Genomic DNA, 21,602 nt, shown 5'->3' on the forward strand with positions numbered 1-21,602 from the left:
AACCAACTAGCGGAATCTATTTCATTCATGACCCAAAAAGGTCTAAAATTGGTACTGAATTTGGACATCATTGTGGGAAAGAGTGCCATTGCAAAGGCATATGGCGGGTATGCATTGAGCGCCCAAGGTGTGCGTTTAAAGCCGCCTCTGTGGTCACCAACTAAAAGGGTCAAACATGGGTGCTTCCTATTCTTTATGCTCTCATTCCAGTACCCTCTCCACTCACACCCTTCTGCTCTCACATCCCAAAGCCACTGCCTTTTCTCATATAAGACAATCTGGATTACCAAATCCATCTTTCAAATTGAATCCAACCAATCAAATATTCCAGACCCATCTCAGGATCATGGCCCAACCCTCGCAAGTTTTGCCTCTCCAGGGTGGGAAAGTTGAAGTTGGGGAGACCCAAGAGGGAAATGGCACAAGACCCTTGTTGGATTTTCATAGGATTGATCAGGAATTGGTTGAGAAGATTTTGTACGATGCTCTTGTTTGGAGCTCTCTTCATGGGCTTGTTGTTGGTGACAAGTCTGTTCAGGTCAGTGGTACTGCTCAGCTAATTGTTTGTTTGGTTTCAGCTGATGAAAATGGAAAAAATTGAAATTTGAAGGTTTTATTTTCTTTCTTAATTTTCGTTTTTGTGGTCTGAGAAGTCTTTAGTTACTTGAAAAATGAAACACTTGATTCAGCGTATGATTGTTGAAGATTAGATTGAGATTTCCTGAGAATCATATTCAATTTTTGTTTTTCATTTGCTTTTCTTTTCTCCCAGTTTTTTAGACAACCAATGTTAGAAACATGTTTATTTTCTAAGAATACGAAGTTGTCGGGTTTGCCTTTCTGATCCTATGTATGAATAAATAAAAGTGATTCGAGAGAACAGCTTACCTCGGTATTAATTTTTACATGGCACCCAAGTGCTTGTTCCGGGTTGGCAAAAAAAGAAGTGCTTGCTCCGGAATTGTTTTCTTAAAGCTATAGTTCATCTTTGTAATTGTACGTGAAAAAAAAGGCTCTACTTTTAGACAAATGAGCAGACTTTTGGTTACCAGAAGCTATTGGAAATGATACTCTACGATGATTTGTCAGTGTATAACTTAAAATCTGAAATTTGATGTTGGATGCTGTAAATTACAGAGATCAGGAAAAGTACCTGGTGTGGGCATGGTACATGCGCCGTTTGCTTTATTGCCGATGCCGTTTCCAGAAAGTCATTGGAAGCAAGCGTGTGAGTTAGCCCCCATATTTAATGAACTTGTTGATCGAGTGAGTTTGGATGCAAAGTTTCTGCAGGATTCACTGTCCAGGTATTTTTGCACATAGTATTTTTAATTATGTATGTGATTTTGAAAATGAGCATGCTGGAAATTTAGTTTAAATTATCCTAGGAAAGCCTTATCCAATCTGCTTGACTTGGGTGTGTCAAATAAGAATAGTTGTGGTATATCTGGCCGGCTAGGCAGCATGGTATGGAGCTTGTCTTGCACTTAAATTGTGCCTAAGAAAGAATGTTCAACCTCAGCTAGGGATATGCTTGTCCCTAACAAGCTTACTTTGAACTTTAATGGATTGGGTATGGGGATAAGATAGAAAATCAACATACATGACAGCTACAGCTTTTGTCTATTGTCTCTAGAGATTAGAGCTCATGAACTAATATAATCTTGATATCGCAGAACGAAGAAATCGGATGCTTTTACATCTGGACTTCTAGATATTCATTCCAAGATGCAAGAGATTAACAAGAAAGAGGTAACTGGTATATGAGTACAACATGTGGAAACTAGTTATTGTGAGAGGAGAACTTAATCTACATTGAATGTGATTTAGTTGAATATCTCCAGATTATGGTAGTGTTGTTCTTATAAATTTTCTGGATGATTTTCTTATAGTTGCCTATATTACAAGTTATATGAAAGATAGACATACTCAGAATATGATACAATGGACAGACAGGAGTATTACAGTATCTAGTTCTGGGCGCCGCTTATATGTTGATTTTATTTTATTTTCTTTGGGTCCTGTTTGGTGTAAGTGGATAACTTTTTTGTTCGTTGGTGGTGAAGATGCTAAACTATTTTAATTACTTAAACAGGATATACGCTTGGGTTTACATCGCTCAGATTATATGCTTGATGAACAAACTAAACTACTCCTTCAGATAGAGATGAACACAATTTCATGTTCATTTCCAGGACTTGGTTGTCTTGTCAGTGATCTTCACAGGTTAAGTAGTAGGAGATCTCGTAATTAATATGTATTCATTGATTCGCTCATGAATTTCTGACTAGTCAATGTAATGCTGGGTTCAACTTATGAAATTATTCCTGTATGTTAAAAGTCCACCAAAATTAGAAGCATATTGGTGGTTTTTGTATGTCAGATATTGCAGTAACGGTGAAAATGGCCCATAAATTTTCCATATCATAATGTGTTTATATGTGGTGTTAAAAGTGATATGCATTCCAAAGACTTCCTACAGACTGCAAACTTTGTGCTTTTCAAACATAGAAATCAATCATATTTTGAGTCTTGGATGCATAAAGGTCTCGATTATTAATTTCCAAAACAATCTTTTGACCGTTGGTTCAACTAGTAAAGGTTCAGGGTGTGGTGGGTCCAGGTCTTTCCTTCGAAGTTAAACGATTGCAATTGGAAGAAGTATCCTATGAAATTTCTATACTTAGCCACATAGGTTTTCATTATATTCTTCCAAACCATGTTGATATTTATTTGTATGTGTGTATATCTGTTGATATTCTCATATCCAATGCTAAAAAATTAAGCATAATAAGGTTACAAAGTATTTTACCCTTAGCTTCTCATTTTCCAGGAGCTTACTCAACCACTATGGAGAATTTCTTGGATTGGATTCCAAAAGAGTTCCTAATAATCCTGCAGCCAGTCAGTTTGTAGAGGCTTTGGCTAAAGCTTGGACGGAATACAATAACCCAAGGTTAGAGCTGACACAATGTCTCATTTGTTCCTTCTGCTGCTGCCACTTTCAGCAAAGTGAATAAAGGTACGGTTAACTCCAAATATATGTGCAGGGCTGTAGTCATGTTCGTGGTTCAGGCTGATGAACGCAACATGTATGACCAACACTGGCTTTCTGCTCTATTGAAAGAAATATATCCTTTTTAGCTTACAACAAGCTTTATGTTGGAGGAAGTGGTATCTCTAGGAAAATGTATACTTATAGTTATATAAGCTTATATCTTTGATAGGACGCTAGTTTACAAAATTCATAAATAGTCATGTTCCTTAACTGTATAACACACATAATGTATCAACTCTTCGGAAAACATTGGCAGAAATTGACACAGAGGGGGAGCTTCTACCAGATGGAACACTTGTTGTGTATGTAGCCTTATTAGCTGTGGAAAGTTCATTATACTAATCTAGATTTGTGGATCGAGCATGTTATATCTTTGACTTTAATGTCTTGAAATGCCTTTAACTTGCAGGGGTGGCCAAGCAATTGCTGTTGTGTATTTCAGAGCTGGGTACACACCAAATGATTATCCTTCTGAATCAGTAAGCAAGTCTTACTTTCCTGCTACTCAAATACTGATTCTTTTTAAGAAGAATGTGACATTCTTCCTTGTAGTGGTGAGCTTCTGTTTCAGTAGCAGAAAATGTAGTTACTTATCTACAAAAAGGGTACAAAGTAGAAGAGGAAATGTCAAGTCCATAAAGGCATATGTAGATCTGTTCTATATCTGTTGGGTGTGACTTTGGTGGGCTAATCCTGCATGTGTTTATATTTGTATGATTGGACATGTAAGTGTGAATATCTCTTGGATGTTGTTCCATGCTTTTTACGCACATGATCATTCTTGGATGTCTTTATTTTGTTAACTTGACTTGAAATATGCTTAAGATGATACTTAAAAGGCTACTTATAAAAGAAATATGATACTTCGATTGCAAAAATGTGTCCTCAGAATATGATGTCTATTGTATGGCTTTTAGTACCATGTTTTTTTAATTTGTAGGAGTGGAGAGCAAGGCTACTCATGGAGCAGTCATCTGCCATCAAGTGCCCCTCAATTTCTTATCATCTAGCAGGGACCAAAAAGATCCAACAAGAACTTGTGAAGCCTAATGTTCTTGAGAGGTTATTTCTGGATTTAAGTTCCATCCATTGTTACATTATTATCCTAACAGTTTTAATACTCTGTTTTTGGAGCTGGTAGCTAGAAGTGTAGTGAATTGTGTGAATCATATATTTGTTTCTTTGAGATAATGAGAAGCTCAGTGTGTGCTTTTCTTGACTTTAAGATTAAGAATGGTAACTGTTGTTATAACCACTAACCTCAAAGCTTCTATCATCTTCATGTGAGCAGGTTTGTTGACAATAAAGAGGACATTGCAAAATTGCGGAAATGCTTTGCAGGATTGTGGAGTTTGGATGACTCGGATATCGTAAAAGACGCAATAGAAAGGCCTGGATTATATGTTATGAAGCCCCAAAGAGAAGGCGGAGGTCCGCATTCCTAAACTTTACTCTGCTGTTGTAGTAATGACAAGTATTATTAACGATTAATTATTACACTTCAGGGAACAATATCTATGGCAATGACGTGAGGGAAGCCCTCGTGAGATTGCAGAAAGAAGGATCAGAAGCAGATGCTGCTTATATCCTAATGCAGAGGATATTCCCTATTGTTTCTCGCACACTCTTGATGCGCAATGGCATTTGTTATAAAGATGATACTGTATCTGAGCTGGGGATATATGGTGCTTACTTAAGGTATATGACTAATTTTTGGGGTTTTTGTTTCATTTTTCTCTTTATTGGGGCCGGGTCGTTCCATCAAATTGTTCTGTTGGCATTGTTGGTAAGGTGCTAACAAAGCTGTAGCCAAAGTTATAGAATCATAGTGCCACATTTTTCATATTTGCAGGAACAAAGAGAAAGTGATCTTGAATGACCAGTGTGGCTACCTGATGCGGACCAAGGCTGCTTCATCAGATGAAGGTGGAGTTGCAGCTGGATTTGCAGTCTTAGATAGTTTATATTTAACCTGAGGAATCTGGCTTCCTAATTCTGCTTAAATGGGTTGATTCATAGAGCCAAATACTTCACGGTTGATTTATTTACTCATAATAAAACATACCACAAGATCCGAGAGGTTACTGAATTTTGACAAGTCAAAACACATTTTTCATGTATTTGTTCCCATTTTCGCTTCATTTATTTACAGAGAGAAAAGAGTAGTAATTCCATTTGTGAACACTTTAGCACGACAAATTTCTCCTTACCCCTACTTTCTTAAAATATATGGGAATGATAAGATAAGATGGATAATACAGGCCCAACTTCAAAATCCTGAAAGTTTCATTCTCAAAACTATAAAACATTAAAAGCCTGAAAGTATTCATATCCGCAAGAAAGGCCTCGAAGCATCAGTTGTACGTGCAGTCTTGCAAATGAAGGCCAAACATGACCAAGTTGAAAAACATAAAACAAAAGAAAAATATTGGTAATGCCTTGATTCAAGAATTATCTGTCCATCCAAGCTCCCTAGCTCGTCTCTCCCATACTTCTGAAAGCCTAAGCTCTTCTACAAGTTCTGCTTGAGCCCTCTCCCTTGCTTCTTCACATGTTTCAACTCCTGCATTGCATTTTTCTGCCTCTTTTTGGTAGTGCAAAGAGACTCTCCTTGCACCCATCAACAATGCATCGGTCCGTTGCAAGGTTTCATTCGCTACAGTTTGCTGCAAACTTAGCTCCTCCGACATCAAGGCTATGATATCCTTCTCCATTTCCTCTTTCACTTCTGGTTCATGTTTACCACAATCTGCATTACCAAAAAATAATAAAAAAAAAAAAAAAACATCAACCGACAATGTTCTTCTGAAACAGGAAAGAAACGAGAACTCAAGACAGGGTTGAACTGACCTGAAAATGAGCTATTGATAATATCTGGTAAGTGACATGAAAAAGGAGGTTAATATATGATGTATTTCCATAAATAAGCTTAGCAGAATATCATATCTTAATGTCAACCTAATACAAAACATATATGGAAGTCGGAATTTCATATCTTTCTATGTAAACTGACATAGAAAGATAACCAATTTAATATACTTGACCCAACGAACAACGCCCAAGTACGCTCCTTTATTAGAACCTCAGGCTTCGAACATGAAAATTATAGAAATTTAAGACTAATTTAACAATTTGCTCTGCAAAACCAAAAATAGGAACATGCCTTCGAAAACAATTGTTAACTCAAATTGAACCAACATTTCTATATTTGATATGACTGCATTAACAATCATTGAAAAGTGAATCTCACCTACAGGTATAGGGTCGAAATCTTTTGAACAATCACAAGGACACTGAGGGCATGAACCTTTCTCCTTCAAGCTCCAGTGCAAAGATGGACGTATAGTGTACCCAACCAAACACACTGCCACTAAAACAAAAACCAGCCTCACAACACCATTAGTACAAAACCCGTGGTCTGGTGGATGAGCCATCTATTTCCCACCCAAAATAAGAAGAAAAAAAGGCAAAACCCAACTTCGGTTTGTTTGTTTCCAAATTTGCAGAATGCCCAAAATCAGATATCAAAAACTCATTTTCAGGATCTGGGTTACATACTCATATAATATGAATAAAACTCAGAACTTCACAGCAATTTTAATGAATTCTAAGAATGTGTGCAATAATGGCATAAATAAATTAACAATATCCAATCAAAGATGCCCACTTCAAGATCTGGGACCTACAATGAGAATCTGACTAACTCAGTGACTGAAGCACATTCAAGAACTTTTGCTTCAAATCAGGTGAATTTTATATCTTTGTGTATGTGTGTGAAAGACAACCTCTGCTTTTTCCGCCAAAATAAAGGAAACCCAGATCCCGGTAAAGTATAAAGGACTGATTTGAAGAATTTTGCAGAGAGAGAGAGAGAGAGGGTGGCAGTGTGAGAGAGAAGGAAAGATTCGGTTAACGAGTTTGGGTTGAATAAGAATGTTGCTTTGATGATGGTGTTTGTTTGAGAACAGGAAACCTTTCTTTTGTGAAAGATCTTATTTGGCCAATGTTGGCACAGTACGTGTCATTCTCTAGACACACCCAGCCACCAGTCAAATGCTCCATTTCATTTTTCACGATCATCCTCGCGCATTATGTTAAAGCAGGTTGCTCTGCTCTGGGTCCAAGTGGAACAAACAAGTAGTTTCCAGCTTCAGTAGGCCATTGCTTGTGCTAGTTTGCACCTGAATTTTTCGGTTTTAATTTAGCCCTTCAGGAAAAAGCAATAGAGAGAGAGGCCAATTGTGTGCGGCTTGAGCCCAAACTAAGGAACTACATGTTTGATTAGTTTGCCATCTAAAATGTCATTTGATGCCCATTTCGGAAAAGCCCTGTTTGCCATGCATTCACATCCATCTCCTATCCAAAATCAGTCAAGCATGCAAATTTCATTCTTTCAACAAATCCAAACTACATAACCCTAATTTAGCCCATCGAATCCTCACAACAAAGAAATCAGTAAAATTCTGAACTCCAATTGATATTGCTAATTTCTATTTCCAGCATTCAAGAGATACTATGAACATACAACAATTAACTACATGTTAAATCAAAAGACTTCCCAACCCAATTGTTGAGTGTAGAAACTGATTTTCCCTTATATTATTTGTATGATCATTATACAATATATATAAAGTATGTAGAGAATAATCTACAGTTACAACAAGTCATTATCACAAACATAAATATGGAGTTATGACCTAATAACAACGTAACTGACAACTGACCATTTCCTATCATTAGTAGGATTAACTATTGTGACTGAAATACTATTGTAACTCCATAATACTCCTCCGCAAATCGAGCGCGCACAGCATAGCAAGATTTGAATGAAGAAACCACATGGTGATGGAGATGGCAATAGCAGTCGTTTGTAGTAGTCTAGTAAGGGAAACAAAAAAGAAGAACTCCATAGGTGCAACAACGGCTTGAGAGAAACAAAGTAATAGAAAAATAAAAATAATGCCCATTGAGAGGCAGCAAGTGAAGGAGTGCATGGGCTCATGGAAGGAGGGAATAAAATGAAGGGCTAACATACAAGTCTAATGTACCTAGGGAACAACTCTAGGCACCTGAGAAACATAACTCTACCTAGGAATCACCTCTAGGTAGGATAAAGAGCATGCAATAAGCGGGAAAATAAAGGGATGGGGAAGTGAAACCCATCATCAAGTGGAAACATAACTCTACCTAGGAATCACCTCTAGGTAGGATAAAGAGCATGCAATAAGCGGGAAAATAAAGGGATGGGGAAGTGAAACCCATCATCAAGTGGGAAAGGCCAGAAAGTCGTGCACAAAGAGAGAGAAACACAATTTTAAAAGTAAAGGGATGGGGAAGAAAAAAAGAACCACAAAAAAGAGAAGAAACACTTGCCATTGGACATAGATAAATTAAAAGGAGCGTGAGAAAGAAGGCTCTTGAGACAAGTACATAAATAAATTACAATTTTTTAAATAAAATAAATATTAGAAAATAAGAGAAAAACCCAGCACGTGGAAAGCATAGAAATATAGAGCTTAAGAGAGAGAGCTAAGCACAGGGATATCATTGGTGTGTAGAGAAGATTACAAAGATAACAGTGAAAAAGGTTGAAGAAGGAAGAGAGAGAAAAGAGAACTCCTTGACATGGAGGGAAAGAGTCTCTCAAATAAACATAGAAAGATGTGTCAAAGAGAAAAGAACAGTAGATGATAGGAGGTGAAACCAATTTGGGACACAGAGAAAAGAAAACGAGAGCATGGACAAGGTTGAATTTCAAAGCACCATAGAGATAATAAGGTATGGGGAAGAAAACCACGGGGGAACAGAGAAATAATAAAGAGAAGATTATCACAAGAGGATAGAGGCCCATATAGATTAAAATAAAGAGGGATGATTGACCCAAAAAAATAAAATAATAAGAAATAAAGGAGGAAACCAAGTGAGACAAAGAAATGAAAAGAGAGTGTAGGTAAAACACAGAGTTAAAATCCTTTCAAAATAAAGACGGAAAAAGGAGAGAAAGAAAGAGATGAGAAAAGGTAACACCCATCAAAAGGAGAAAGTAGGCAAGAAAGGAGAGAGAACAAGATGCAAGAGATAACCCATGAAAAGGAATGGAAACTCAAGATGCCAAAGACAACCCATGACAGGGAGATAGACAACACAATTGAAAAGAAGAGAGGAGAATATCCCAGTAACATAAAAGAATTATAAAGAAAAGAAAACAATACCCTTGAAACAGAGAAGAAGAAAGGCAGGGCAAGAGAGCATTGAAGAAGACAGAGATCAACAGTAAAATCAAAGAAAGAGATTGGGCTGAAGAGGGGAGGAGAACACAAGTTGAGCATAGATAGAGCGTGAGAGGCCGATACCAAGGCAGCAACACAGTAATAGGGCTTAAGTGGCCGATACCAAGTCGACAACACAGAGGAAGAAACAAGGGCTGTGCAAAGGGAACATTGGCTGTGTATCACGGCAAAGAAGGCTCGGCGAGCGTTGATGAGGCTTACGGAGGAAAGAGAGATGGCTCGTTGAGCGATGACAGATAGCATCAACAAACAATGGGAAAGAATGGACACCACGATAGAGAAACCATCAGAAATACATGAGAGAAAGAAACCATAAAAAATACATGAGAGAGAAACCACAATTGCAGACTAGGAAAAGTGAAAGGAAATGAAGTTTTTATTTTATTTTATTTTATTTATAGATATGGGCTTCTAATAAAAACAAAATAAGGAAGGGAAGAATTAAGGTGAGGAGCACGAGTGTTTGGGCAGGAAGAGAGAGATGAAGCTTAAGGAATGAAGGGGAAGCATGAATGTAGATAGATATTGGAAAAATGGGGGGCTCATGACACCAAAGAGGAAGTTTCTTATATTATTCATATGATAATTATACAATATATATAAAGTATGTAGAGAATAATCTACAGTTACAACAAGTCATTATCACAAACATAAATATGGAGTTATTGCCTAATAACAATGTAACTGACAACTGACCATTTCCTATAATTAGTAGGATTAACTATTGTAACTGAAATACTGTTGTAACTCCATAACACTGAGGAGCCTAGTTTATATGCTAAAAGAATCAGTTTGGTTTCAAGACTCGCACAATCAATTTGATTGCTGAATCTTTTCATCAGTTTCATGCCAAATGTCTTCACTTTCTCCGCTGTCTTCCGAGTCAGCTAGACGGTTGAAAAAAGTATCAAGGTACCAGGGGCAACGCTTCATTCCAATCACCCCCGTTGGCATGGGCTCGCCACTTTTGGTCAGCTATCATTTCAGGGGAGAGACCCCATTCTACTAGTTGTTCCTCGCTGTGATGGATTGCTAAGCTGTATTCTCCGCCCTTTCCTAATTGCATCACTTGAAATTCGCAATTTCCAAGATTGTTTAGGTGCTCGAATTGCTCAACCGTCCACTTGAACCACTTCATGAGGAAGACGCGTGACGTCAACCCATGTGATACTATTATAAGATTGAGGTCATGGCAAGGGTCATGGCGAAGCCTGTTCATGTCAATGTCCCTCCATAATGATTCAAGAAAACCTGCAATTATCTTTGTTATTAGGCAATATATTTATTTCGATATAGAAAGCTGTAAATCCAACAATCAAATACATACATAAGCAAACTTCTTCAAGAACCCCATATCATTCACTGCTCATCAGCAAGTGTGGATCTTCACGTTTTCATTACAAATACTAAAGCTGCATTTCATGGTCTTGGATTCAACCTCAAACTCTGCTAATTATCTAAACGTTCCACTTAAGGTTTCATCAAATTCGAAACCACTCCACTCAGAATAAAAAATGGAATGCAAAATAACCCAACAAAATAAAGTAAAGTTTTGGACTTTACCGCAAACACAAACAAGCTACCAAATTCCCAATTGGGTTATCTTGCAAATCCTAAACCATCACTTCTTAAGTTTTGGACATTGCCAAAATGCTCATCAAAACAAAAACAAACAACAAAAGCAAAAACCCAAAAAGAAAAAAACGTACTTGAAACACGATCGTAGACATCAGCGGCGGACTCTCCCTCCGGATTCCGAAAGAAGAAGCGGCCAAACTTCTCCTTGGTCTCCTTAATGGCCTTGAAACGATCCTGCGCTTGAAAGTTGCCGAAGTCCTGCTCCCGTAGCCGGCACTCCTCGCGGACGCCGATGACACGTGTCCGGGAGAAGGACCGTCCGATCTGACGAAGCGTGGAGCGCGTCCTCTCGTAGGGAGAGACGTAGAAGTAGACGCGCCAATTGGGGCTGTTGGTGTCGATGTCGGAGATGACGCGGAGGAGGTGGGCGCCGGCGAGGTGGGCCTGGGCCAGGCCCACGTCCGTTAGTGGGATTTTGTTGTGGGGGGTGGTGGAGTAGGTGGCGATGTCTATATTGGCCTGAGACTCGCCATGCCGCATTAAGATTATCCGCTTCGGAAGAACTGGCTGCGGTTTGCTCTTGCAATTTTGCTGCTGCATTTTATGATCCTCTTCTCTTGTCTTTGTCTTCTGGGTCTTGAGATATTGGATTTCAATTTCTCTTTCTCTTTAGCAGTCTGAATGTGAATCTCTATGTCTCTCTCTCTCTCGGATTCTCAGTCTGAGAAAAAAGAATGTGCAATGTGTAATTTATAATAGGCTTCCCCAAATCTCCTCCTTTTTTTCTTGGAAAGAAAATATTAATTTCATAGTTGTATTGAATTCTGTATTCAAAACACGTCTGAATTGAATTGAATTCTTGACCTGAATTGAATTGGTAGACTCCTGTCTTGCCTTGGGCTCCGTGCTTGTCGGTTCTGCTTCCCTTCCTGACCTGCCTGAAGACTACAAGGAAAAAGCAGTGAATAATCTCCCATAGCACTCCCTTGAATGAGACCTGTTAGTTACTAATTTTAATAACATTGTGACAGTTGATAATGCATGGACATCCCCAACGGCAAGCAAATAATAACAGGATATATGACTTTAAAATCCAAAGAAGATTCAAAGAGAGTCATGCCCATAAACCAAGAAATCTTCCACTCTGAGAAAAGTTTGAGCAAAGTGTAGGCTGGGTTGTACATATCCTTCCACACGTCAAATGTTTGTCAGCAGCTTTGCTAGTTGTACAAGTCAAGACATTCACATAAATGTTTTATATATATATGGATTGTGCAATGGGTTTTGAGCTGGAATGCCGCCCCGATGGGTGCTTTTTCCATGTCCTTTTACCCCTTTTATTAAGGAAAAAAGAAGAAGAGTAAGGGCACTTTTGACTTTTCGGGTTTCATTTGTGCCGATTTTGCAACATGTTTCAAGTTGATGAGTTTTTCAGTGAATCCAACGGTGCAGGATAAAAATAGAAAATGAAACAACATGATGGAGACGCGGGGAATCGAACCCCGTGCCTCTCGCATGCGAAGCGAGCGCTCTACCATATGAGCTACGTCCCCGTCGTTGTTCAATCTCGTTGAACTTTAATATTTAAACGACACCGCATAGTGTTTGAAAGTAAAAGCTTCGTCGATGGCTTCAACATCACATCAGGAATTATATCTCAGATAAATTTGATCCCTCCTCCAGCTCCAGCTGACTTGTTAGCTACCTACTTTAAGCATTATATTAATTTATTGTCACTTGTTTTCTCAACCGCTTCAACACACAACAATTAAGGTTGGCCATTTCAAACTGTTGATCGGTCATATCGGACCCAATTGGCTGATCTATATTTGCTCCGCTGAGACTTGAAATTTCCGGGTAGATGGTCGGTTTGGGCTCAAAACCCAGCCCTAGCTCAATCCACAGCTGTGGCATAGTTTCCTCCCACTAATTTGGATAACTGCCGATAGGATGTTCAAGCTAACACAAGTGTCGATATGTCCGAGTGGTTAAGGAGACAGACTTGAAATCTGTTGGGCTTCGCCCGCGCAGGTTCGAACCCTGCTGTCGACGATTTTGGTAGAAACCTTTTTTCATTTTGCCCTCTGATTTGCCCTCTCTCATAACTATACTCTTTCAGGTTTTTTTGACCAAATAACATGCAAACTGCACTGGGAAAATTCTGAACCAAATTGTACTCTATATACAATTTTTTACATTAATGAATACCTATTGAACGAAAAATTATTGTGTGATAAAGCTACGTTAATTCACGTTTATAATATGAGATGGAGAACGAATTTATACATTAATTCAAAAATGTAATAAACAAGTATATACATATGGGTCAATTAGATCTTAACCCAAATTTGAAATACTCAGCCACCTAAGATTCACCTAAAATTTCACTTTTTTTTTTTAATCTATTCAAATATTAACTTGAGTGTATTTTTAATTTTTCAGTTGTAACATCCAGACGAAAACATCTTGTAATTAATTTGACATCTTATAATACGTGTGTGCTAGCGCAACAATATAGAACACAGGGATGTATTTCTATTCATCATCTGCACATGATCAAACAAAAGAGATGCATCAAACTTAGGGGTGGCATTTTAGACTGAAAAATAGCAAAAATCAACCGATAATTTACTGCAATGGAACCACAATCATGAGAAACCAAACCGCATTTGCGGTATGAAGAACCGAACCACATTTGCGGTGCGATTACGGTATTTGATTTTCAAAACTTGCAGTTACCGCAAACCGTGATTATATATTTTTTTTAATAAAAAAAATTGCATTTTATTGTTTAATTGTAGTTGTTAGATGCTCAAACAACACAACGAGGTCCTTCAAATCTACTCACCACCACCAACAATTGAGTTTGTAACTTTAGTTTGTAACATTGGTGCATTGCATTTTCCTTTTAGTTTGTAACTTTAATTAACTTTGAATTGGATTTTTCCTTTGGGTTGTAACTTTAATTCATTTTGCATTGCATTTTCCTTTTGATTTGTAACTTTAAGATTTTGAATTGGAATACTTGAGAAGTTGAGGTTGTGAATGCTTGAGAAATTTAACTTTAATTGGAATGCTTGGAATTGTAACTTTAATTTTATTTAGGTTATGAATGCTTGAGAAGTTGAAGAGGTTGTGAATTTATATATGCTTGAGAAGTTGAGGTTGTGAATTTATATTTTTGAGTTAAAGTATGCTTGAACTCAGAATGCTTCAAAAGAAGTATCAAAATTAGGCCTAAAATGTGGAAGATTGGATTTTTAGGACACAAAAAGAACTTGCGGTTTTAAATCGCTAATTCATGGTAACCAACCGCTTTTTGCGGTTTCAAAAATCACCATACCGCAAATAGTCGGTCGGTTTACGGTTTGGGCAAAAATTGCGGTTGAACCACAACCACCCCTAATCAAACTCATTGATTAACTTGAATTGAACCACGATTTATTCGTTACTTAGTCTCACGAATGCAATTTATTTGCATGGTTTATCTGAATTAAACCACGTGGGATGATTAGCTCAATTTATTTTTTTATTATTTTGGGGCTAAAGTTAGTATTTATCTTTAAAGTGTTGCCCAAAATTTAATACATGGTACATTAACGGGATGTCATAGTGGAGGTATACAATGCACTACTATTTTTTTATTGTTTTGAAATAACGGGTAATATCCTCTAAATTGTCTAGTATTAATGCACACGATCACATTCATGACGACTTGTTTTACATGAAAACATTGAGTGTGGGATGTTTTGTCAAGGCCAGCAGACGATATTTTTGCCCTAATCATCTGCGCACTTCCTGCCTGCAGGCAATTGCAGAATTCCTACCGTCATATGTAATGATTCGGACCCTCAAAATTTGTTGATCATCAAATTCTAATATAGATTCCACACGGGTACATGTACTCATCGAAGTGGGACGTGCGTATGTGGGGGTTGTGGGGGGCGGTGGCGGCGGATTGATTTGAAGAGATAAGGATATTCTTAGGAACATGCTATCTGATGTAACGAAAATTTGTTAATATATATATATATATATATTTATATTTATATGAGACTTACACAACCCACGTATTCACATGTACATATAACATGAAAATGGTCAATTGCATTGCATTCACTCTTTTTAAATGTATAGTTATTTTGGCTTGGCATAATAAAGTTGCACAACTCCATTGCCAATTTGCCATGGGCAGGGTCATCCTCTATCCACCGAATGCGACATTCCCTCGACATGAATTCCTAAAAAAGGGTTCGTACCAAGGTCCCATTTCCAAATTTAAATATCCAAAAAGGTAATGAGCATATAAAAAATATCTTCAAAGGTATATGCATCGGTGCCAAATACAAAGTATTTGATTACAATTTTTTATTTTTTGTTGGAGAGCGACTAACAAAGAAATAAGAGTTGAAATTTTATCGCGAGTGTAAGATTATATGGTCTTTAGCCAAAATTATAAGCACCCACATGTTCCATGGATAATGATTTGTATGTTTTTTGGATCTCGGTATAATTTTGGGAGGGTTATTTATTGAAATGGTCCCCCAATTTTTGCTCCAGTATCATTTTGGTCTACTAATTAAAATATTAATAAATGGAGAGTTGAAGGACCATTGAAATGAAAATTTTAGTTTATAGACCAAATTGAGACTGGAGCAAAAATTGAGGGACCATTACCCATTTTGAGAGATTGAAATGTTCACAAAACCTAGCCCACTTTAATTTTCAGTCAAAGTGAACTTGACCGCGTTTTGTTGATCAAACCAAATCAGCAAGCCAAGGGTTGAGGAGGAGCCGTCCATTTTGCACAACTTTGATTTTATTCTCCTGTGGGGTCGCAGGTCAACACAATTCATTCACCTCATCACATGTCAATATTTGTATTCATTTATATTATGGTAAATTACTCAAATGATGCTCAAATTTGTACCTGATTTACATTTTGGTTCTTAAACTAAATTATTCGTTCAAATGGTCCACAAACTCTTTATTAATCAGCGCTTTGGTCCTACCGTTACATTTTCTGTTAAATTTAGTCATGCGAGTAGCACATGCTACATTTATGGGGGTAAATAAGACTTTTGACAACTAAAAAATAAAAATATATGATTAAAAATTAATTAATACAAAATTTTCTTTATTTTTAAAATTAATTAAAAACTTTAAAAGAATAAAAAACAACAAGAAGTAAACAAAAAAAAAAAACCAAACGAAACCTCCCCAGCATATCTCTCTCTCTCTCTCTCTCTCTCTCTCTATGTATGTATTTTCTTCTCCCCAACGACCACCCCAGCCTCAACCATAACCCACCCCTGAAAGAATAGTGGGGAACCTCTCGCATTGGTCTTTAGAATTCGACATAAGGAAGTGTTTCCCTCTCCCTCTGTATTTTCTTCTCCCTTACGACCATCCCAACCTCAGCCACAACCGACCCCCAATCCTTACCCGTGACCCAACCCCAGCAACCACTTCTTGAACACAATCACCGAAGCCGATTTCTCGACCTCGAGCCCTGATGATGATGTTGCAGAGGAAGATGAGGGGAAGATATGTTAGGTTGTGGGGAAGAGAAGATGGGGCGCTAGGGCAATGGGGTTATCGGGCTAGGTGTTTGGGGGCTGGGAGTTGGGAAATAGGTTTTTTTTATATAGATTTTCTATTTAAACTCCACACTTCTCTTAGTTCACCCCATGTTCTAAGTCCACCTCAACTTTTAATTTAAATTTTCATAATTTATAAGAAAACCTCACTATCTTCCTAAACTACCTTTAAATACACCCCAAACTAAAAAAATAAGAACTAAAATAGATTTTCTATTTAAACCCCACAATTTTCTTTGTTCCCAACAAAAAAAAACACAAACAAATGAAACCACAAATCCGAAATTTAATACTTTCTAGAGAAAGAGAACAACTTTACCTCTCTCCAAGAACTGTAATTGGAATTCTAACACTTGGGTATTGTTGAGAGAGAGTGAGTGAGTGAGTTTGTAAATAGGAAATTGGAAGGAGGTTTCTAAAACTTAATATGAAGAGTGGTGAGGTGTGTGTATAGATGTACTAGGGTTAATTATTAAGTTGGATGACCTTTTTTTGTCTTTTTACACAATAATAAAACTTACAACTTAATGATTTAAGTATTTGAATGAACAAAGAGAAATGTGGGGTTTAAATAGAAAATCTCTTATTTTATTATATTTTTAGGTTAATTACCCAAAGGTGAACGCAAAAAGCAATTTCTATCACTCCTTTATCACCACTGTATCACCACTTTATCACCTATTTGGGGAACATAGAACAATTATGGACGGGTTTACCCTTACATTTGAAGGCAACATTGACAGAATGTAACGGTATAACCAATTGACCGAATAATATAGAGTTGATTGACAAATAATTTAATTGAAGACCAAAATGTAAATCGGATATAAGTTTGATGACCATTTGAGTAATTAATCTTTTTTTTTTTTTTTTTAATAGTGAGATTTTGAGTTGGAATAAGCTTGATGTTCTTGTTAGTTATGTAAAATTGTCAAAGAGATTAGCCTAGTGAAAAATAGCATTTACTTGCAGACTTGTAGTCTTATGTTCGAGCCTTCATAGCACATTGGTAGTGTGTAAGAAACCCTCATCCTCCTTGTAGTTTAGATTATTGCACTAAAAAAAAAAAATTTATACCCATTTGACATCACATTTCGGATGTTTGATGTCGAAAATAACATTGCATCTCGTATAGTTGTAAATGACGATCAAGATTCCTAACATTTTTGTTGTGCATTTAAAGTCTTGTTTATATCACCCATCATTAATTTTAAAGAAGTTGCTTCCTCTCTTAAAAACCCTAACGGCACTCTGGTCCCCTTTCTCCTTGCCGACAACCAACCGCAAGGTATGGAGCTTGTCTTGCACTTAAATTGTGCCTAAGAAAGAATGTTGAACCTCTGCTAGGGATATACTTGTCCCTAAGAAGCTTACTTTGAACTTTAATGGATTGGGTATGGGGATAAGATAGAAAATCAACATACATGACAGCTACAGCTTTTGTCTATTGTCTCTAGAGATTAGAGCTCATGAACTAATATAATCTTCATATCGCAGAACGAAGAAATCGGATGCTTTTACATCTGGACTTCTAGATATTCATTCCAAGATGCAAGAGATTAACAAGAAAGAGGTAACTGGTATATGAGTACAACATGTGGAAACTAGTTATTGTGAGAGGAGAACTTAATCTACATTGAATGTGATTTAGTTGAATATCTCCAGATTATGGTAGTGTTGTTCTTATAAATTTTCTGGATGATTTTCTTATAGTTGCCTATATTACAAGTTATATGAAAGACAGACATACTCAGAATATGATACAATGGACAGACAGGAGTATTACAGTATCTAGTTCTGGGCGCCACTTATATGTTGATTTTATTTGATTTACTTTAGGTCCTGTTTGGTGTAAGTGGATAACTTTTTTGTTCGTTGGTGGTGAAGATGCTAAACTATTTTAATCACTTAAACAGGATATACGCATGGGTTTACATCGCTCAGATTATATGCTTGATGAACAAACTAAACTACTCCTTCAGATAGAGACGAACACAATTTCATGTTCATTTCCAGGACTCGGTTGTCTTGTCGGTGATCTTCACAGGTTAAGTAGTCGGAGATCTCGTAATTAATATGCATTCATTGATTCGCCCATGAATTTATGACTAGTCAATGTAATGCTGGGTTCAACTTATGAAATTGTTCCTGTATGTTAAAAGTCACCAAAACTAGAAGCATATTGGTGGTTTTTGTATGGCCCATCAATTTTCCTTATCATAATGTGTTTATATGTGGTGTTAAGTGATCTGCATTCCAAAGACTTCCAAAGACTGCAAACTTTGTGCTTGTCAAACATAGAAATCAATCATATTTTGAGTCTTGGATGCATAAAGGTCTCAATTATCAATTTCCAAAACAATCTTTTGGCCGTTGGTTCAACTAGTAAAGGTTCAGGGTGTGGTGGGTCCAGGTCTTTCCTTCGAAGTTAAACGATTGCAATTGGAAGAAGTATCCTATGAAATTTCTGTACTTAGCCACATAGGTTTTCATTATATTCTTCCAAACCATGTTGATATTTATTTGTATGTGTGTATATCTGTTGATATTCTCATATCCAATGCTAAAAAATTAAGCATAATAAGATTACCAAGTATTTTACCCATAGCTTGTCATTTTCCAGGAGCTTACTTAACCACTATGGAGAATTTCTTGGATTGGATTCCAAAAGAGTTCCTAATAATCCTGCAGCCAGTCAGTTTGTAGAGGCTTTGGCTAAAGCTTGGAAGGAATACAATGACCCAAGGTTAGAGCTGACACAATGTCTCATTTGTTCCTTCTGCTGCTGCCACTTTCAGCAAAGTGAATAAAGGTACGATTAACTCCAAATATATGTGCAGGGCTGTAGTCATGTTCGTGGTTCAGGCTGATGAACGCAACATGTATGACCAACACTGGCTTTCTGCTCTATTGAAAGAAATATATCCTTTTTAGCTTACAACAAGCTTTATATTGGAGGAAGTGGTATCTTTGATCTAGGATGTTCCTTAACTGTATAACACACATAATGTATCAACTCTTCGGAAAACATTGGCAGAAATTGATGCAGAGGGGGAGCTTCTACCAGATGGAACACTTGTTGTGTATGTAGCCTTATTAGCTGTGGAAAGTTCATTATACTAATCTAGATTTGTGGATCTAGCATGTTATATCGTTGACTTTAATGTCTTGAAATGCCTTTAACTTGCAGGGGTGGCCAAGCAATTGCTGTTGTGTATTTCAGAGCTGGGTACACACTAAATGATTATCCTTCTGAATCAGTAAGCAAGTCTTACTTTCCTGCTATGCAAATACTGATTCTTTTTTAAGAAGAATGTGACATTCCTTCTTGTAGTGGTGAGCTTCTGTTGTTCAGTAGCAGAAAATGTAGTTACTTATCTACAAAAAGGGTACAAAGTAGAAGAGTAAATCTCAAGTCCATAAAGGCATATGTAGATTTCTTCTATATCTGTTGGGTGTGACTTTGGTGGGCTAATCCTGCATGTGTTTTTATTTGTATGATTGGACATGTAAGTGTGAATATCTCTTGGATGTTGTTCCATGCTTTTTACGCACATGATCATTCTTGGATGTCTTTATTTCGTTGACTTAACTTGAAATATGCTTAAGATGATACTTAAAACGCTACTTATAAAAGAAATATGACACTTCGATTGCAAAAATGTGTCCTCAGAATATGATGTCTATTGTATGGCTTTTAGTACCATGTTTTTTTAATTTGTAGGAGTGGAAAGCAAGGCTACTGATGGAGCAGTCATCTGCCATCAAGTGCCCCTCAATTTCTTATCATCTAGCAGGGACCAAAAAGATTCAACAAGAACTTGTGAAGCCTAATGTTCTTGAGGGTTATGTCTGGATTTAAGTTCCATCCATTGTCACATTATTATCCTAACCGTTTTAATACTCTGTTTTTGGAGCTGGTAGCTGGAAGTATGAATTGTATGAATCATGTATTTGTTTCTTTGAGATATGAGAAGCTCAGTGTGTGCTTTTCTTGACTTTAAGAAAGAATGGTTACTGTTGTTACAACCAGTAACCTCAAAGCTTTCTTTCATCTTCATGTGAGCAGGTTCGTTGACAATAAAGAGGACATTGCAAAATTGCGGAAATGCTTTGTAGGATTGTGGAGTTTGGACGACTCGGATATCGTAAAAGACGCAATAGAAGGCCTGGATTATATGTTATGAAGCCCCAAAGAGAAGGCGGAGGTCCGCGTTCCTAAACTTTACTCTGCTGTTGTAGTAATGACAAGTATTATTAACGAGTAATCATTATACTTCAGGGAACAATATCTATGGCAATGACGTGAAGGAAGCCCTCATGAGATTGCAGAAAGAAGGATCAGAAGCAGATGCTGCTTATATCCTAATGCAGAGGATATTCCCTACTGTTTCGCGCACATTCTTGATGCGCAATGGCATTTGTTATAAAGATGATACTGTATCTGAGCTGGGGATATATGGTGCTTACTTAAGGTATATGACTTTTATGACTAATTTTTTGGGTTTTTGTTTCATTCTTCTCTTTATTGAGGCCGGGTCGTTCTGTCAAATTGTTCTGTTGGCATTGTTAGTAGGGTGCTAACAAAGCTGTAGCCGAAGTTATTGAATCATAGTGCCACATCTTTCATATTTGCAGGAACAAAGAGAAAGTGATCTTGAATGACCAATGTGGCTACCTGATGCTGACCAAGGCTGCTTCATCAGATGAAGGTGGAGTCGCTCTGCTCTGGGTCCAAGTGGAACAAACAAGTAGTTTCCAGCTTCAGTAGGCCATTGCTTGTGCTAGTTTGCACCTGAATTTTTCAGTATTTTAATTTAGCCCTTCAAGAAAAAGCAATAGAGAGAGGCCAATTGTGCGCGGCTGAAAAAATAAGAGCCCAAACTAAGGACCACATGTTTGATTAGTTAGCCATCTAAAATGTCATTTGATGCCCATTTCGGAAAAGCAGTCCTGTTTGCCATGCATTCACATCCATCTCCTGTACAAAATCAGTCAAGCATGCAAATTTCATTCTTTCAACAAATCCAAACTACATAACCCTAATTTAGCCCATCGAATCCTCACAACAAAGAA

The 21,602-nt window shown here is 37.3% G+C and overlaps 3 protein-coding genes, 1 long non-coding RNA gene, 2 other non-coding genes and 1 pseudogene across 8 annotated transcripts; 3 read left to right on the forward strand and 4 right to left on the reverse strand.

Moving 5' to 3' along the window:
* The first annotated feature begins 63 nt into the window (after positions 1 to 63).
* On the forward strand, positions 64 to 5,240 carry GSH2 (glutathione synthetase 2). Of its 2 annotated transcripts, none has more exons than XM_008248306.3 (12): positions 64 to 538; positions 1,138 to 1,307; positions 1,677 to 1,752; positions 2,096 to 2,226; positions 2,834 to 2,956; positions 3,051 to 3,131; positions 3,280 to 3,360; positions 3,468 to 3,537; positions 3,999 to 4,120; positions 4,350 to 4,489; positions 4,564 to 4,756; positions 4,911 to 5,240. In XM_008248306.3, exons 1-12 carry the CDS (start codon positions 176 to 178, stop codon positions 5,032 to 5,034), a joined length of 1,674 nt encoding a protein of 557 aa, XP_008246528.2. In that variant the 5' UTR covers positions 64 to 175; the 3' UTR covers positions 5,035 to 5,240. The 2 variants fall into 2 exon arrangements, with proteins under 2 accessions (XP_008246528.2, XP_088902653.1); XM_089046527.1 differs by having other exon boundaries at positions 65 to 538; positions 3,468 to 3,612.
* A 74-nt stretch (positions 5,241 to 5,314) lies between these two features.
* On the reverse strand, positions 5,315 to 7,194 carry LOC103344688 (uncharacterized). Its single transcript, XM_008248305.3, has 3 exons — positions 6,309 to 7,194; positions 5,909 to 5,932; positions 5,315 to 5,807 (listed from the first exon to the last, which is right to left on the reverse strand). The coding sequence occupies exons 1-3, from the start codon at positions 6,490 to 6,492 to the stop codon at positions 5,503 to 5,505; spliced, it is 513 nt and encodes a 170-aa protein (XP_008246527.1). The 5' UTR covers positions 6,493 to 7,194; the 3' UTR covers positions 5,315 to 5,502.
* A 230-nt stretch (positions 7,195 to 7,424) lies between these two features.
* On the reverse strand, positions 7,425 to 9,194 carry LOC148921208 (uncharacterized). The gene is made up of 2 exons (XR_016124313.1): positions 8,246 to 9,194; positions 7,425 to 8,146 (listed from the first exon to the last, which is right to left on the reverse strand). It is a non-coding gene; the product is annotated as an uncharacterized LOC148921208 (long non-coding RNA).
* A 699-nt stretch (positions 9,195 to 9,893) lies between these two features.
* LOC103318582 (phosphoglycerate mutase-like protein AT74) lies at positions 9,894 to 12,198 on the reverse strand (annotated as a pseudogene). Its single transcript, XR_016124309.1, has 3 exons — positions 11,791 to 12,198; positions 11,058 to 11,647; positions 9,894 to 10,599 (listed from the first exon to the last, which is right to left on the reverse strand). The product of XR_016124309.1 is annotated as a phosphoglycerate mutase-like protein AT74 (transcript).
* A 208-nt stretch (positions 12,199 to 12,406) lies between these two features.
* TRNAA-CGC (transfer RNA alanine (anticodon CGC)) lies at positions 12,407 to 12,479 on the reverse strand. Its single transcript has one exon. It is a non-coding gene; the product is annotated as a tRNA-Ala (tRNA).
* Positions 12,480 to 12,896: 417 nt separating this feature from the next.
* TRNAS-UGA (transfer RNA serine (anticodon UGA)) lies at positions 12,897 to 12,978 on the forward strand. Its single transcript has one exon. It is a non-coding gene; the product is annotated as a tRNA-Ser (tRNA).
* A 4,250-nt stretch (positions 12,979 to 17,228) lies between these two features.
* LOC103318583 (glutathione synthetase, chloroplastic-like) lies at positions 17,229 to 21,385 on the forward strand. The gene is given in 12 exon segments (XM_089048290.1): positions 17,229 to 17,272; positions 18,024 to 18,099; positions 18,443 to 18,573; positions 19,150 to 19,272; positions 19,367 to 19,447; positions 19,529 to 19,609; positions 19,717 to 19,786; positions 20,251 to 20,371; positions 20,571 to 20,690; positions 20,693 to 20,734; positions 20,809 to 21,001; positions 21,165 to 21,385. Coding segments are annotated over 12 exon segments (1,215 nt in total). The 3' UTR covers positions 21,298 to 21,385.
* Positions 21,386 to 21,602: the final 217 nt, after the last annotated feature.

The sequence above is a fragment of the Prunus mume genome, linkage group LG1, assembly GCF_029339155.1.
Source record: "Prunus mume cultivar Tortuosa linkage group LG1, ASM2933915v1, whole genome shotgun sequence".
NCBI lineage: Eukaryota > Viridiplantae > Streptophyta > Magnoliopsida > Rosales > Rosaceae > Prunus > Prunus mume.